The sequence below is a fragment of the Oncorhynchus tshawytscha genome, linkage group LG15 (genome assembly GCF_018296145.1).
Source record: "Oncorhynchus tshawytscha isolate Ot180627B linkage group LG15, Otsh_v2.0, whole genome shotgun sequence".
In the NCBI taxonomy this organism is placed as follows: Eukaryota; Metazoa; Chordata; class Actinopteri; order Salmoniformes; family Salmonidae; genus Oncorhynchus; species Oncorhynchus tshawytscha.
Genome location: NC_056443.1, coordinates 25,940,196 through 25,959,040, shown reverse-complemented (window position 1 = coordinate 25,959,040; position 18,845 = coordinate 25,940,196). Strand labels below are relative to the sequence as shown.

The 18,845-nt window shown below is 41.5% G+C and overlaps 1 protein-coding gene across 6 annotated transcripts in view; it reads right to left on the bottom strand.

Annotated features, from left to right (window-relative positions):
- Positions 1–18,845, bottom strand: part of LOC112214716 (serine/threonine-protein phosphatase 2B catalytic subunit alpha isoform) — a 127,755-nt gene that overhangs the window by 8,439 nt on the left and 100,471 nt on the right. For 2 of the 6 annotated variants that reach the window (XM_024373673.2, XM_024373676.2), the window contains exons 9-13: positions 11,942–12,067; positions 11,063–11,134; positions 7,440–7,466; positions 5,294–5,378; positions 3,906–4,003 (exon numbers count right to left, since the gene is read on the bottom strand). In XM_024373673.2, coding sequence (XP_024229441.1) covers positions 3,906–4,003; positions 5,294–5,378; positions 7,440–7,466; positions 11,063–11,134; positions 11,942–12,067 — 408 coding nt within the window. Of the gene's footprint in view, positions 1–3,346; positions 3,356–3,905; positions 4,004–5,293; positions 5,379–7,439; positions 7,467–11,062; positions 11,135–11,941; positions 12,068–18,845 lie in introns of all 6 variants that reach the window. The other 4 variants (XM_024373675.2, XM_024373677.2, XM_024373671.2 and 1 more) reach the window with 3 other exon arrangements.

Genomic DNA, 18,845 nt, shown 5'->3' with positions numbered 1-18,845 from the left:
TTCGTTAATAAAATAATGATAAAAATACTCTTTCAAAATGCAGATGTTGATTTAGTTATGGATCCATAACGAATTACTATGGGAATAAATATCAAGGAATTACAGAAATATTGGAGCAAAATTGTCAAATGAAGGCAAATACTCTTTTAAACACACATGGTCATGATGTACAGCGTCATTATGGCTATTAGCAGGGCTATATTCTGGCCTTTATAAATATTATTTTGGCCTTTAGTCAGATTACAATCACTCACTGTTGTTTTTTTAAAAACAAAATAATCTCCAAAATATCTTTGTACATAGCCTTCCCGCTGTGAACGTCTATTTCAGCACTGCTCTGAGACAAGCATGGAGAAATGAAAATGCTCAATTATATTCCATGATATTCTTAAGATACATGAATTGACTGAATATAAGCATGTGATGTCTGCTAAATAATCAAGTTAGGTTTCTCCAGAAATAAATCATTCTAAATAACAAACTGGCTTTATTTACAAATGAGTGAGAATGGCTCACCCAATGTTCAAGAATTGCCCTTTTCTCGCTCACTCTATGTTAAATAAAACAAAATCTCCAAAATATCATTACTTTTTAAACAAAGCGATTATTATTATTATTAATGAATTTAGAATTATATAAAAGCCCCTTAGATATTCTCACAGATCCAAATGGAAAATGCCCCTTGGATATTTAATTTAGAATCTTCCAATCCTCTAAATGTAATTATTGGCGGAGATTCACGTCATTGAAAAAAAAATATTTAGATACAGTGGGGCAAAAAAGTATTTAGTCAGCCACCAATTGTGCAAGTTCTCCCACTTAAAAAGATGAGAGGGGCCTGTAATTTTCATCATAGGTACACTTCAACTATGACAGACAAAATGAGAGAAAAAAATCCAGAAAATCACATTGTAGGATTTATAATGAATTTATTAGCAAATTATGGTGGAAAATAAGTATTTGGTCAATAACAAAAGTTTCTCAATACTTTGTTATATACCCTTTGTTGGCAATGACAGAGGTCAAACGTTTTCGGGAAGTCTTCACAAGGTTTTCACACACTGTTGCTGGTATTTTGGCCCATTCCTCCATGCAGATCTCCTCTAGAGCAGTGATGTTTTGGGGCTGTTGCAGGGCAACACGGACTTTCAACTCCCTCCAAAGATTTTCTATGAGGTTGAGATCTGGAGACTGGCTAGGCTACTCCAGGACCTTGAAATGCTTCTTACGAAGCCACTCCTTCGTTGCCCGGGCAGTGTGTTTGGGATCATTGTCATGCTGAAAGACCCAGCCACATTTCATCTTCAAAGCCCTCGCTGATGGAAGGAGGTTTTCACTCAAAATCTCACGATACATGGCCCCATTCATTCTTTCCTTTACACGGATCAGTCGTCCTGGTCCCTTTGCAGAAAAACAGCCCCAAAGCATGATGTTTCCACCCCCATGCTTCGCAGTAGGTATGGTGTTCTTTGGATGCAACTCAGCAATCTTTGTCCTCCAAACACGACGAGTTGAGTTTTTACCAAAAAGTTATATTTTGGTTTCATCTGACTATATGACATTCTCCCAATCTTCTTCTGGATCATCCAAATGCTCTCTAGCAAACTTCAGACGGGCCTGGACATGTACTGGCTTAAGCAGGGGGACACGTCTGGCACTGCAGGATTTGAGTCCCTGGCGGCGTAGTGTGTTACTGATGGTAGGCTTTGTTACTTTGGTCCCAGCTCTCTGCAGGTCATTCACTAGGTCCCCCCGTGTGGATCTGGGATTTTTTCTCACCATTCTTGTGATCATCTTGACCCCACGGGGTGAGATCTTGTGTGGAGCCCCAGATCGAGGGAGATTATCAGTGGTTTGTATGTCTTCCATTTCCTAATAATTGCTCCCACAGTTGATTTCTTCAAACCAAGCAGCTTACCTATTGCAGATTCAGTCTTCCCAGCCTGGTGCAGGTCTACAATTTTGTTTCTGGTGTCCTTTGACAGCTCTTTGGTCTTGGCCCTAGTGGAGTTTGGAGTGTGACTGTTTGAGGTTGTGGACAGGGGTCTTTTATACTGATAACAAGTTCAAACAGGTGCCATTAATACAGGTAACGAGCGGAGGACAGAGGAGCCTCTTAAAGAAGAAGTTACAGGTCTGTGAGAGCCAGAAATCTTGCTTGTTTGTAGGTGACCAAATACTTATTTTCCACCATAATTTGCAAATAAATTCATTAAAAAGCCTACAATGTGATTTTCTGGATTTTTTTTCTCATTTTGTCTGTCATAGTTGAAGTGTACCTATGATGAAAATTACAGGCCTCTCTTATATTTTTAAGTGGGAGAACTTGCACAATTGGTGGCTGACTAAATACTTTTTTGCCCCACTGTATACTGTAGGCCTACCATAGGCAAAATGAGTATTGGTTACACTACAATTAGGGTGTAGAAATGTTATGCCCCTTACATATTAATTTAGATTTCTGCAATCCTCTTATGCTGTAGCCTACTCCCGACTGTCACGTTGTACAGCGCAATATTTCCCATTCCATCCTAACGGAAACCCTGAGGGTTTAGTTTTTAGTTTTTCTCTGAATAGAAACATCATGATATTAATCAAATGAATTAATCCAAATTTCTTACAATCAATCCCATGTACTATGTTATTACAAAAAAGGTTTTAAATTGTCTAGTAATGTCAATATGGGAGATTATCAAATGCTTATCAAAGTTGCCCTCTGCTGGTCAAACTAGCATTGATGTAAAAAATGGCTGACAATTAAATAACGTGCCATAGAATGCTGCAGCAGCCCGCACGGTGTGCTGCAGTACGACGCAACATTTAAAGGAGGAACCACTGTACATACTAAAACAACTGACAGAAAAACTGACAGAGGAGACAAACTGGCCAAGAGAGCCTGAAGAGAGGAGAGTGAAGTTGTTTGGATTCCTGCCTTGTTTGTGGATGACAAGGTGGACAATATTGATCCCCTTACATCCACAGTTGTTTATGTCAATTCCAATTCATCTGAATCGTAGTCGATCCTTAGCCTCCCTGACTTCTTAAAAATTACTTACAATTTGTAAAATCAAGGTCCACGCTTTTGTTCTATAGAACATAAATAGAAATTCTAAATTGGCTATGTTGTAGCCCGATTCAGTGGGTAGATTTTTCAATTCGACTCATCATCTTTGGAAGAAATGTCTTCCCTGTGGAAAAGCATATTTTAATGCTAGTCTGTCACGTAAAGGAGATCGATCGATCGTCAGACTGGTTTTGGGAGTGTTTGGAATTCAACATGGGAGGGTGAATTCTACAATATTCTCACAAAACACTGCTGACAGAATACTTGCACAACAGATTATACCTGTGGTTTCTAGGGAGAGACGAGAAAGAAGAAAACACAGACAATATTTGAGATATAACCAGTAGATTGCAGAGAGAAAGGTGGAGAGGGGGTAGGAAAGCAAGAGAGCATTAGAAGAGACAATGGGGACACAGAGGGTCAACTTCTAACATTTAATATCTGTATTATCTAAAGCCACTCCAAGGGGTGCACATTTTGGTTTTTGACCTAGCACTACACAGCTGAATCAAATAAAGCTTTATGATGAGTTGATTATTTAATCAGCTGTTTAGTGCTAGGGTAAATAACAAGATGTGCACCGCTTGGGGTCCCCAGGACTGAGTTTGAGGAAATGCTGACCCACAGGTAGTTACATAGTATTTACCACTGCTGCAACTGTGTTCTGTGACATAAAAGTCATATCAAATATAGCAGGTTTAATGATAGACACCCCACCCCACCCAAAAGGCTCAATAAGTTTCAGGTCTTTAAAGTACTGCTAATAAAATCTTATATATAACAGTGTGAGGGGTGTTGTGGGCTGGACATGAAGGTCCAGGGCGTGTGTTGTGGGGTTTACCATTCTGGAGCTTCTCCTTGCCCCCGGACAGCACTCCACTGGGCAGCATGCCGGTGGGGGTCAGCCCCTTCAGTGTCAACACACTTTCACTCTCCTCCCTGCAGGGACAACAAACAAACAAATGACACAAAGTTCAGATAGAAATATAGCCCCTAGAACATGTAGGCCTTATAGCAAGCTCATTCCTGCACGTGAAAAACACATTAAGCAACGTTCAGATGGAAATATAGCATGCAGAACTGATGCGTTCATGTGAAATAGTGTTTCTCAACTTCTCAAAAAAGTGTTTCTCAAGTCTCACGTACTCCCAACATTGTTGTTCTAGCCAGTGGAGGCTGCTGAGGGGAGGACGGCTCATAATAATGGCTGGAACGGATTTAATGGAATGGCATCAAACACATGGAACAATGGTATTTGATACCATTCCACCTATTCTGTCCCAACCATTACCATGAGCCCGTTCTCCCCAATTAAGGTGCCACCAATGTCCTGTGTTCCTAGCCCTATACTAGCACACATTATTCAACAAATGTATCTGATTTCTCAATGTTTATGAAAGTTACTGCTCCTATTGCTCCCCAATTGGTAGTTATAGTCTTGTCCCATCGCTGCAACTCCCGTACGGACTCGGAGATGCGAACGTCGAGAGCCGTGCATCCTCCAAAACACAACCCAACCAAGCCGCACTGCTTCTTGACACAATGCCCACATGACCTGGAAGCCAGTCGCACCAATTATGTTGGAGGAAACACTGTACACCTGGCGACCGTGTCATCCTTGACACCCTTGCCAGCCGAACCCTCCCCTAACCCGGACGACGCTGGGCCAATTGTGTGCCGCCCCAGTCGCGGTTGGCTGTGACAGAGCCTGGACTCGAACCCAGAATCTCTAGTGGCAGAGCTACTGTCCCATACAATAATCTGTATTCTTAAGTCTTTGTTCTTATAAAAATGTACACAAGACAAACAAATTGCATACCCCACTGCAGTTCACTGGTGACCCCCCCAGGGGTCACGGCACCGACTTTGAATACCACTGAGTAAGTTATACTGTATAAATAAGCCTTTGTTAAAAGCTTTTCATTGCAGCCTTATTCTCAGCTGTGAGTTTCCCACTGGGCACACACTGGTTGAATCAACGTTGTTTCCACGTCATTTCAATGAAATGTTGGTGAACCAACGTGGAATAGACGTTGAATTGACATCTGTGCCCAGTGGGTTGTTATTAAGACCTGTTTATGTAGACATTTTTTATGTAAAACGGCATTCCTGTAATGTACAATGACTTCTGCCTAGGATCATGTAACTGGGCACATATGATAAAATACATAAACATTGGTATAATGGAAATGCACACCCAGACTTACAGCGATGATTCCTAATAAATACCTTAGGACAGAGAATACCCTCGCCATCTTGCCAATGGCACGGATCTTGTTTCTGATGACCTCCTTGCGTGCAGAGGCTGTGGCACCTATAACACACGCACGCACGCAGTTCTCAGGGTCAGACAGTCAGGCTGTTTCAAACCATCACAACATGTCTGCTTATCTGGGTAAGGCATTTTCTTTAAGGTGTGTTCATTACCAGACATGAGCTAGTAAAACTTAACACTAAGTTGTGTTTTGTGTGTCTAAGTAGAGTACATGTTTGAGTGACAACCACTGATACAAAGGAATTGTTTCCTAAATGTTTAGTTGACATTTATTTGACACTTGAATCATTTAGCAAATGTTTTTTGCACAGGAGTGTCATATCACATCAAAATACACTATGTAGTATTGAAGTTCAAAGTAAAACCAACCCGAACCAGGACTTTGAATCTCACTCCACCACTGCGATTCCCTGGTTATGTCTTAGTATGAAAGGCATTCTGAGAAAGAGGTGAAGCTTGGTGTTCGATGCATCAGCACCAATAGCCTGTCTAGAGGGACCCTGTAGGCACCAATCGATAAAGTACTCCCTCAAACACTCTGCCTCGTCTAATCAGACATTGACAATCTAAAACTGTCATCTTACATGGTCGTGTTCTGTTGGCACGGACTGGAAGAAAACATTTCAACAGAGATAAATGGGGAGGTACTATTTGAAAGAAACACTTGTTTTAATTTTCTGTTGCAAAAAGTGTTTCTACGGTGTGTCCTAATGAACATGACCCATGTTTCTATTTCTGCTTGGAGAAGAAGAATATAGCTTGGTCAAGAATATAGCCTGGTAAAGAATATAGCCTGGTGAAGAATATAGCCTGGTCAAGAATATACCCTGGTCAAGAATATACCCTGGTCAAGAATATACCCTAGTCAAGAATATACCCTGGTGAAACATATAGCCTGGTGAAGAATATTGCCTGGTGAAGAATATAGCCTGGTCTAGAATATAGCCTGGTCTAGAATATAGCCTGGTATAGCCTGGTCTAGAATATAGCCTGGTGAAGAATATAGCCTGGTGAAGAATATAGCCTGGTCTAGAATATAACCTGGTCTAGGATATAACCTGGTCTAGAATATAGCCTGATGAAAAATATAGCCTGGTCTAGAATATAGCCTGGTCTAAGAGCTTGTATGTTGTGACAGGATGACTTGTGTTTGACACTAGGACCCTTTTGTGACCCAGCTTGGAAAGTGGTAGTGAGGTGGAGTGTGAGAGACGGAAATGAATACAAGTGCTTAGAAATATATGGAGAGAGAATAATGAGTATGCAGATAACAGTGAGAGACTCTAGTGGAGTGTGTTCCCTTGGTCGGACCACTAAGGACAGTACTGAGTATCCCATCTTCTCACATTGAGCTACAGCTAGCTGGACTTTTGGGCATTCTACACAGGAAAGAGGCGAAGCATATCGAGGACTGACTACCCTGCACTGTTTCTATTGAAGCTATAGGCTAACGCTAATTCACTCAAGTGCAGATAACCGTACTGCAGGTTCGCCGAAAATGTTTAAGCTATGTTTAAGTTACCAGTATTGAAGCCAACACACCGTGCAAGCTGTTCACCACTCAAAACTATACCAGTCTGTTAAAATACTGTGTAACACTTTATTTGGATAGTCCATCTGTAGATGCCCTACAGACTATCAATAGCATTTACACTAACTATCTACTAACCCTAACCTTAACCTTTATCCTAACAGTAAACTTAACCCTAACCCATATTCTAACTATAACCGTAACCCTATCAAGCAGTTGCTTATCAACAGATAGTTTGTTAATATTATAACCATCGGTAGACCATCAATAGATGGAACATTTGAACTATCCAAAAAGTGACCCAATACTGTATAGTGTCAACATTCTGAGTGAACCTACAGTGCAGTTGACCTTTACCTGCAATTGATTGAATTTTGGTGCATGTCTACATTCTATATTTTTATAGATTGATTATATATTCTATTTTTACTGATAAATATCAATAACCAAACTGAGCATAAATGTTACAACACATTTACGTCTTGGGTTAGTTAATTGGCTCCCAAAATGCAGGTGCAAGAGCAAGCACCAGCACAAAGGTATATTGGCGGTAGAGCTGAGGGTTGTACCTTTCTTGGGGACATATATTAGTTGTTCTTCTCAAGAACACCCCCAGAAGAGAACAGAAAAGACAAGAGAGATCAGTGAATGGCAGAAGAATGACAGAGGAAGCCAAGGAGGAGGAAGAGAGGAAAGAGAGAAAAGGCAAACACACACCCATCAAGCATAAAGAAAAGCAATGGCTTAAAACAAAACTCTGAAAAACAGAAAAGAAGAGAGACAAATTAGATGAGGTAACCACAGAAATAATGAAATGACACAGCATCGGCGAGGGAGAGAGACATGAGAGAGATACCTAGATGAGAGAAGAGAAACAAATAAATAAATAACGCAAAGAATATGAACATCAACACAATGAATATTAAGCTACTGAAGAAAGACCGTGAAGGAAAGAAAATGAGGAAATGATGAGATGTTAGTCACCAAGGCTGTGAGTGACTAAGAAGTGTCTGTCAGCTATCAACGTTAGGGTCAAGGGTTCGAATCATTCTCCTATAACACACCACTTCCTGCCATACAGGAACAGGATATGACCTATGTTCACTGCTTTATGTTCACTACATACTTCAGTCTGAGACTGCCATCATTCAAGTCATTTGTAGTGACGTCAAAATGAGGGGCGTTGTTCAAATCAAAGTCATCAGCGATTGGATTATCTCTAACAAATCAGAGTATCAAAGCCAATGACACATTTTCAAAACGCCGCTTTACCCACATGTGTTCTGGCTCTCGCACAACCCATCGGTTTCTCGGACCAATCAGAATGGTCAGAATGTGTCTGTGTTCTTGAAATCTCCGGGGAGATACTTAGGTTGATGTGGTGCAGCGTTTGGCCGGAGCAGGAAGTTTTGGCAGTCAGGCAAACCAGTGTTAGAGTCAAGGGTTAGAAGCCATTTTCTATAACACGCCACTTCCTGCCATACAGGAACAGGATATGACCTAAGCATTCCTTCCCCCTCCCTATAGAGTTATGGTAACGTGTGTGACTTTGGTAAATAAGAGACGGGATGGAGTATTTAGGGCTTATCTAGGAATGGGTGTTCCAAACCATCTCTACCATCTCTACCTAGACAATGCCATTATGTTTTACAACACTGGTCACCAACCTTTTCTGAGCCAAAATCACTTTCGCAGTTAAAAAGAAAGCTGAGATCTACCGCTCAGATTTCTTTTCAACATGACTTAAACAATGTCACATTAACCTAATAAAAACTGTTCTGTAGGAATTGTTTGGGCAGTAGGCCTAATATACAGTACCAGTCAAAAGTTGACACACTTACTCATTCCATTTTTTTTCAATTAAAAAACAACAACTATTTTCTACATTGTAGAATAATAGTGAAGACATCAAAACTATGAAATAACACATGGAATCATGTAGTAACCAAAAAAGTGTTAAACAAATCAAAATATATTTTAGATTCTTCAAAGTAGCCACCCTTTGCCTTGATGACAGCTTTGCACACTATTGGCATTCTCTCAACCAGTACACTGATAAGCTGTAGAAAGAATATATACATTTATAAGACTTGTTCATAAAAGAGAGAATTGTTCATAACCCTGCTATGTGCGGATAGTACGCATCCCCTTCCCCTCAAGAATGGTCTACCACATAGCCAGGGTTAAACGAATCTTGAAGGCAATGCTAAAAAAAAAAAAAAAAAAAAAAAAGAGGAGGAGATAGCTTGGTGAGATCAGACATGCCCCCTGAGTCCACTCAGACACTCTCGACACCAATTCCAAATGGGAACTACAAATTTGGCTCATACGCACAGTGCAATAGCACTATAAAAACATCCTTCTTCAGACACCCACATACAGGTCGAAAAATCACTGTTAGGGTTATCATCTCATGCAAGACCAAGGGAAAAATCTATCTCATCACCTGATCATGTGGGAAAGCCTACGTAGGACAAATGAAAAGACAATTAAAACAACGCATAGCTGTATACCGCAGCTCAATCAGGTGTAAGAACATTGACTATCCAGTAGCAGCTCACTTTGTTGAAGCTAACCATCCAATCTCCTCCCTCAAATACACAGGCATTGAGCATGTTGCTCTATCAAGGAGAGGTAACATCGAGATCATCCTACTACTAAGGGAGGCTAAAACATTGACCCCTAGTGGTCTGAATATTGACTTTGATCTCAGGCCCTTCATACGAACAATTGTCTCTTTTATGAACAAGTCTTATAAATTGATATATTCTTCCTACAGCTTATCAGCGTACACCCAACATGTTCCCCTGTTGTTGATGCTTATTATTCATTATGGTTGAACCAAAAGATTACATGTAACAAAACAAAATAGAAAACAATTAAATATGTGAAATTTAATTAAACAATAATGTATGTTGAGGCTAATATTATGTACAATATTCAAATCTGTTTCCATATGATAACAATAGCCAATATATTCAATATGCCATAAACTATTGTTTAACAGTTTCCCTCAATTCATTCAAATTAACTTAATAATTATGACACATCCCTCACTATTGTCATTGGTTGCACTAATTGCACTGTTTGTCTACATAACCCGGTTCAAGCATTCATGACATTACCCCGAAGAAGACACAGTGATGCCCAAATGTTGCTGATTTACCCAATAGATTACTGGGAGTTTATATATTGAGTGTGCGACTCTTTATTTTTTTTATAGTTTATAGTTAATTTGCCGTTAGTCAGCACCTCCACCTAAAATATTTTTTTCTGGGTGTGCGCCAGCTCATATTTTTTTTATTCGAATAGTGTTGAATAAAAACAGTGACAGTGTAAAATAAAAACTTAAACATGAACTCACTCATAAAAACTGCAGCTCTTTGCTGTATTCTTTGACAGTCTCTCTGTGGTCATGGTTTTAAAAGTTATTCTGTTGGCTAGTATCAAACTTTGCTGTAGCCAGGGTCGTGGAAGCTCTGTAGGAACAGTGATGTGTGTGTGTGTGTATATATATATATATATGTGTGTATATATGTGTATATGTGTGTGTGTGTGTGCATCCATGCGGGCATCTTGCACTGTCATGTTTCTACTGTGGATCCAAAGAAAGTAAATGCCAAATGTATGTGTTGAGCTGATGATGTTCCATTGGTAGATTTTGCCCTCTAGTGGAAGTATAGTCAATCACAGAGAGAAAGTCAACGCTCATAATGACCCATCCTTCCTCCCTTGCCCTATAGACTACCACAGTATGAGTCATAATACCCATACAACCTAGCGGTCTAACAGGGACATTGTCATTTTTAGTTTTTCCACTATACATTTTTCCAATAGGGGATTTTAGAGACACAACATGAGGGCTGTGTTCTGTGTAGGCTTATTACCCTGGCGTGACATTTTGATAACCATTTAAATATATCTCAGACAAGGTGACTTTTAAAACAATTGGAACCATTTCCCTGTTTGACCACTAGGTTTTATGGGTATTATGACAACTCAACATTGGAGCTCTATTCCCCATTCTCCAATCAAGCTTTTTAGCTTTTGCTTAAATTATATTTGAACACAGTTTTGGAGTGAAACAGAGAGGGGAGGGAGCACCTGCGAGAAAGGGAATTGGGATAATCTAACCTGTCGTGGCAACATGAGAGGAAATAGTACCAGTCAATGGCACACTACACAGACTTACCATCGATCTCCTCGTCTGTCGTCAGCTCATCATTGGAGCAGATGCTTAACACGTTAACCAGCATCTCAGTGACTAGAGAGAGAGAGAGAGAGGGAGAGAGAGAGAGAAAGGAAGGGGGGAAGAGAGAGAGAAAAACAGGAAGGGGGTGGGGGGAGAGAGAAAGAAACAGAGAGAGAAGACATAAGGGAGAGAGGAAGGAAGGGAGTGTGAGGGAGAGCTAGGACTAGCTGCTAGAATGTGAGCCATGTCTAAAATGTGACATCCAACTACAGTGTTTGGGCAATGGTTTGGGGTGTTTCCACATTTAACTACACTCCAGTGGTGAACAGAGAGATGGGGGGAGGGTTGTGTAAGTGGGAGTGGGGTCTTGGATAAGATAACTCATAGTTTACACATTGATTAAATTAAACAGAGAATGTAAATTGTAACTTGTCATGCTACTTTAGTACAGTAGATGTCAGCAGCATGTAAAGGAGGGGTGACTGGGTGTGCTGGAGATTAAAGTTGATGTATGTCACCTTCAGCCTTATGACACATTATACTAAAATACATGCAGTCAAAGATACCGTAAATTCCTTTTGACAACCTTGTGGCGTTATGCTGAATGACATTTGATGTGATAATTGTTAAGGACATATCTCATTTGATATTTTTGGCTGATACGTTAGGCATGACTATATCCACATATACCACTGGGTGTGATAATTGGTCATCTCAATTGCTATTTCTAGTTGTTGTGTTGTTAGGCATGTTTATAGCCACATATAACACTGCATGGGAGTCCTAATAACAGCCACAACAACAGTTTCCAAAATGTATTAAATTGACTTGAACTTCACATTTGACAGGGTTGTCAATGTGTGCGTGTGTCCCGCTCACCTTTCTCCCCGACAAACGGGAGGGACCAGGTGAAGACATCCATGAAGTTGGGCAGCCAGTAGGGGTGAGGTGAGCAGTTGAACTGCCTGATGTTCATCACGTTGTTCTCATACTTCAGTACTGCAGCTGTAGGGAACAGGCAAAGACATCATTTAGATGAACTTTAAAAAAGATGTACTGGTTACTTAAGCCATTTAAGATTCATTACAAAAAAAAAAAATGGGGTAATTGATTTCCTCCACATTTTTGAGTGAGTACTTATTCAGGGATGTGAAACACTGTATGTTGCAGACAGAAATAGAATGAATAGAGATGACATGATTCTATTCTATCTGATAGACAATCATTTCGGTTCTACTTGATACATTTCTTTCTGTAATTTTACATCCTACGGAACAGGCCCATGGAGAGGTGTTCTAAAGGAACATTTCAAACATTTACAACTTCATATTCATCATTTCTACTACTACCCTAACATCAACACATGTGAAAATGGCACGTTTCTATGTTTTGAAGTAAAAAACAGGAGGAAAAAAAGTGTTTCCGATGACATCGGTGTCCATCATGTGATTTTAACCAATTATGAGTAGGCGTTGCCTACTAATAGCCTGCTAACTGGTTGATGATGTAATTGGAAACACGCATCTTCCTTTATTTTCTTTACTACAATACATAGAAATGTGCCATTTTCATATACCCTATATTGGTGTTGGGGTGGTGCTGGAGATTATGAATATGAAGTAGAAAAATTGTGAAATTTCATCTGACACAACCCATGTCGGTATCACTTTACTTAAAGCATCCAGTGTTCTTGTCCCATCGCACATTAGCGACTCCTGTGGCGGGCCGGGCGCAGTGCATGCTGACAGGTCACCAGGTGCACGGTGTTTCCTCCAACACATTGGTGTGGCTAGCTTCCGGGTTAAGTGGACAGTGTGTCAAGAAGGACGCACAGCTCTCGACCTTCGCCTCTCCCGAGTCCATACGGCTGTTGCAGTGATGAAATAAGACTGTAACTACCAATTGGATACCACGAAATTGGGGAGAAATTTTTATATATATATATATATATACTGCTCAAAAAAATAAAGGGAACACTAAAATAACACATCCTAGATCTGAATGTTCATATTAAATACTTTTTTCTTTACATAGTTGAATGTGCTGACAACAAAATCACACAAAAATGATCAATGGAAATCAAATTTATCAACTCATGGAGGTCTGGATTTGGAGTCACACTCAAAATTAAAGTGGAAAACCACACTACAGGCTAATCCAACTTTGATGTAATGTCCTTAAAACAAGTCAAAATGAGGCTCAGTAATGTGTGTGGCCTCCACGTGCCTGTATGACATCCCTACAACGCCTGGGCATGCTCCTGATGAGGTGGCGGATGGTCTCCTGAGGGATCTCCTCCCAGACCTGGACTAAAGCATCTGCTAACTCCTGGACAGTCTGTGGTGCAACGTGGCGTTGGTGGATGGAGCGAGACATGATGTCCCAGACGTGCTCAATTGGATTCAAGTCTAGGGAACGGGCGGGCCAGTCCATAGCATCAATGCCTTCCTCTTGCAGGAACTGCTGACACACTCCAGCCACATGAGGTCTAGCATTGTCTTGCATTAGGAGGAACCCAGGGCCAACCGCACCAGCATATGGTCTCACAAGGGGTCTGAGGATCTCATCTTGGTACCTAATTGCAGTCAGGCTACCTCTGGCGAGCACATGGAGGGCTGTGCGGCCCCCCAAAGAAATGCCACCCCACACCATAACTGACCCACCGCCAAACCGGTCATGCTGGAGGATGTTGCAGGCAGCAGAACGTTCTCCACGGCGTCTCCAGACTTTGTCACGTCTGTCACATGTGCTCAGTGTGAACCTGCTTTCATCTGTAAAGAGCACAGGGCGCCAGTGGCGAATTTGCCAATCTTGGTGTTCTCTGGCAAATGCCAAACGTCCTGCACGGTGTTGGGCTGTAAGCACAACCCCCACCTGTGGACGTCGGGCCCTCATACCACCCTCATGGAGTCTGTTTCTGACCGTTTGAGCAGACACATGCACATTTGTGGCCTGCTGGAGGTCATTTTGCAGGGCTCTGGCAGTGCTCCTTCTTGCACAAAGGCAGAGGTAGCGGTCCTGCTGCTGGCTTGTTGCCCTCCTACGGCCTCCTCCACGTCTCCTGATGTACTGGCCTGTTTCCTGGTAGCGCCTCCATGCTCTGGACACTACGCTGACAGACACAGCAAACCTTCTTGCCACAGCTCGTATTGATGTGCCATCCTGGATGAGCTGCACTACCTGAGCCACTTGTGTGGGTTGTAGACTCCGTCTCATGCTACCACTAGGGTGAAAGCACCGCCAGCATTCAAAAGTGACCAAAACATCAGCCAGGAAGCATTGGAACTGAGAAGTGGTCTGTGTTCACCACCTGCAGAACCACTCCTTTATTGGGGGTGTCTTGCTAATTGCCTATAATTTCCACCTGTTGTCCATTCCATTTGCACAACAGCATGTGACATTTATTGTCAATCAGTGTTGCTTCCTAAGTGGACAGTTTGATTTCACAGAAGTGTGATTGACTTGGAGTTACATTGTGTTGTTTAAGTGTTCCCTTTATTTTTTTGAGCAGTATGTATATATATATATATATATATACACACACATATACATACACATATATACACACACACACACACACACACACACACACACACACAAAGAAAAATGAAAAAAAAAAAAAGCATCCAGGTATTATGCATTACAACTTGTTATAAGCATGTATGTTATTCATGTTTTATAGCAAGGTAAATATAGAATGTTTTGTCTATGATTTTGTCTGGATCATTTCGAGATGATTAGAATACATCATACTGGGCTAATAACTGCATCATAATGAATTATACCTGGATGCTTTAAGTAAACTACTGTAAAAACTACTGTAACATGTTGAACGAACCACTGGTGTACATAGCATTATGAATACATTCAGAGGGCCTTCTATCCTAGAACATCCATAGAGTGCATTACAAAACTATCCATAAAACTGTAAATCCAGCTCGTCACTAAACCCCAATAAACCTGTCAGTGTTACACCACAAGGGACATTGTGTCTTGCAATTAAAACAGCGGTATTAACTAAAAATACCTAGTCTGACTCCGCTATGTCCTGTTCAACACAGCTGGCCTTTTAAATCCATCCTCGGCTCTTCCAGAATGTTCTTTCGTCTTAATTCCAAGCCCTCAACCCCCACCACTACAGTCCCAGCATCATTTAAAGGGATTTAAAACATAAATTAAACCAAGAAAAACACCTTGCTCAGCATATGGGCCATCCCTCCCTCTATTCCTTAGTGAAAGAACTTGAATTTCTGGTGAGGGATGGATGGGAGGGAGGCATGGAGGGAGAGGGTGAAAGGAGAGAGTGAGAAAGAGGCAGGGAAGAGGGGGAGGGAGGTGAGAGAGATGAAGTGAGGGAAGAGGGAGAGAGAGAGAGAGAGAGAGAGATGATTAGAGAGAGAGAGAGTAAGATGATTATAGAGAGCGATAGAGAGAGAGATGATTGGAGAGTCAGAAGGAGAGAGGATGGCGGTGGAGGGACGTTGAAAGGTAAAGCTGGTGCAGAAAAATACGCTGAAACACAGCAAATCTACTTGTAAGTTCCACAGGAGATAAAACAAAGGGAGAAAGTTTATTGGAGAACCAAGAGGAGTGCTTTGGTTCGCCACAGTATGCAATACTGCTCCAGAGGTCTAGTGCAAACAGGGGTCTCCAGAGGTCTTGTGCATAGTTTTTTCTGTGCCAATATATGCATGGAATATTGGATCTGTGGAAAACACCAAATTCTCTGGGAGGCAATTGTAACATACCAAAGATGGGGTCAGAAACCGAGGCTGTATCAAGAACCAGTTTAACCCTCAGTGTTTATCAGAGAAACACACAGTACCAGACAAAAGTTCGGACACACCTTTTCTTTATATGTACAATTTTATACAGTAGAATAATAGTGAACACATCAAAACTATGAAATAACACATATGGAATCATGTAGTAACCAAAAAAGTGTTAAACAAATCAAAATATATTTGAGATGAGATTTTTCAAAGTAGCCACCCTTTGCCTTCATGACAGCTTTGCACACTCTTGGCATTCTCTCAACCAGCTTCATGAGGTAGTCACCTGGAATGCATTTCAATTAACAGGTGTGCCTTGTTAAAAGTTAATTCGTTGAATTTTTTTCCTTCTTAATGCGTTTGAGCCAATCAGTTGTGTTGTGAGAAGGTAGGGGCGGTATACAGAAGATAGCCCTATTTGGTAAAAGACCAAGTCCATATTATGTCAAGAACAGCTCAAATAAGCAAAGACAAACGACAGTCCATCATTACTTTAAGACAGGAAAATGTCAATAACTTTTAAAGTTTCTTCAAGTGCAAAAACCATCATGTGCTATGATGAAACTGGCTCTTATGAGGACTGCCACAGGAAAGGAAGACCCAGAGTTACCTCTGCTGCAGAGGATAAATTCATTAGAATTAACTGCACCTCAGATTGCAGCCCAAATAAATGCTTCACGGATTTCAAGTAACAGACACATCTCAACATCAACTGTTCATAGGAGACTGTGTGAATCAGACCTTTGGGGTGGAATTGCTGTAAAGAAACCACTACTAAAAGACAATTATAATAAGAAGAGACTTGCTTGGGCAAGAAACACGAGCAATGGACATTAGACCAGTGGAAAACTGTCCTTTGGTCTGATGTGTCCAAATTTGAGATTTTTGGTTCCAACCGCCATGTCTTTCTGAGATGCAGAGTAGGTGAACGGATGATTTCCGCATGTGTAATTCCCACCGTGAAGCATGGAGGAGGAGGTGTGATGGTACTTTGCTGGTGACACTATCAGTGATTTATTTAGAATTCAAGGCACACTTAACCAGTATGGCTACCACAGCATTCTGCAGCGATACGCCATTATTTCATAGTTACTATTGCTGTACAATGTAGAAAATAGTCAAAATAAATTAAAACCCTTGAATGAGTAGATGTGTCCAAACGTTTGACTGGTACTGTATGTAATACAGTAAGAAAACATATAATCGCGGTCCCAAAAAAAAATCCAATCCTTTTTTGTATCATGAAAAATCTATAGATTCTCATGGATGTTTTAGAATGATGATAAAAAAAAAACATTTCCAAATACATTATGTATGACTTCAACTTGTATTAGAATACTTTGCTATTTTGGCTCACACAGCAGCCCTATTAGTATTAGACCTGGGCCTGGGCCAATGACCTAGTTGGTCTAATCAGGGTAAGGTGTTATCACGTTGCAACAGGCCAGGGAACCACACAGGCAGACACTGCTGCCTAACCCCCTTTATACAGCAATCTGCTCCCCCTCCCACCCGCAACACCCAGCCAATGTGGCCCAGATTCGTTGAGGGGAAAGCTGACACCGAGGTCGGGTCCCGGTGGGGACTTTCCTGCCTCAGGGCGTCTCCTGACTGGGTTTGAGAATAGCCAGTCATCAAACGTGGCATGCCAGCCATCTGCATGTCATGAGTCTGTACAGCTACAGCCAGACTAACATTCACTTGGAGTGGGCTTGGTGAGGGTTGGGGTTGGTGATACAGTGGTGAGACGAGCGGGTGGGGGAGCAAGCAAACGGTGCAGCCTTGAGTATCAACAACCATTCTTATGAGCTGCTGTGCCTTCTCTTAGATACAGACACACAAACTCAGAAAGCACAAATCCACTTGCAATGTAGGATCTACGCAGTTAGTGGCTTATAACAAGTAACCCCTCATGCCACAAGGCTCAGCTCGTTGTCGTTTGTGACACCAGCGTTCTGGGTTTGATTCCAGAAAGGACCAAATATTCCTAACACGTGACTTGCTTTTCATAAAATAATAAAATGTTTAAAAAAAACAACTCACAAATCAATACATTTTCAAAAAAAAAAATCATAATATTTTCAGAGGTTCCTTGCAGTTCCTCAGATGACCACCAGGGGTCTCTGTTGCTCTGATAAAGCTGCATGCTCCTCTAGTGCTTCTTAGGGGAAAACACCAGATTCTGTGCTTCAACACACACACACACACACACACTACCACGGTCAAGTCATCCCGACGCCTACACACCGGTCTGTCTTCTCCTACATTATTTACAGAGGAGTGCCTGCTGAGAAGGGTTTTCCTCCCTTCGTAACGAGGACGGCTCTCTGATCCCCTTTGTCTGGAGGGATGGAGGGAAGCGGGGCAGAGGGATGAAAGTTCCTCTCTACCTCCTCTGGCTTAATTCTTCCTCCTGTACTGTCTGTCTGCCCATCAGACTCTACTCACTCTACGGTCTACCTATCTGTATTCATGTAACAGAGGCAGACAGGAAATAGAGGGAAATGGGCTGTTTTGATTTTTCACTTCACTTCAATTTATCATCCCACACATATTTGATCCGAGTAGATCACTGTTGCAGTGCAATACAGTAGACTACACAGTACAGTGTTAGTAATAATTCAGATTGAGTTGTCATTGATCAATAATTGAGGTCTTGATCTTAACTATTGTTAAGTCACAGAAGGAGACTAAATAATAACAATGGAATGTTTATTGGTTAACTGGTCCTCTCTTGCCAAGAGTCCCATCCAACTTCCCACCCAGAAATCCAGAGAGGAAAACAGAACCTCCCCATTCTGCTCTGATGTGCTCTGGCTGGAGGGGGTGGGAATCCCTGCAGAACATCCAGACAAGGTCCCCACGCTGTCATCCGTGACGAGGCGGAAAATTCCCTTGTTCACTGTCATCATTCCTGCCCCGGGGATGCCAACGTGATATTTTTTCCACGCCAGCATGCCATCTCTTTCCACCCCTCGTACGATCGCACCGCCACATGCCAACCTCACAGG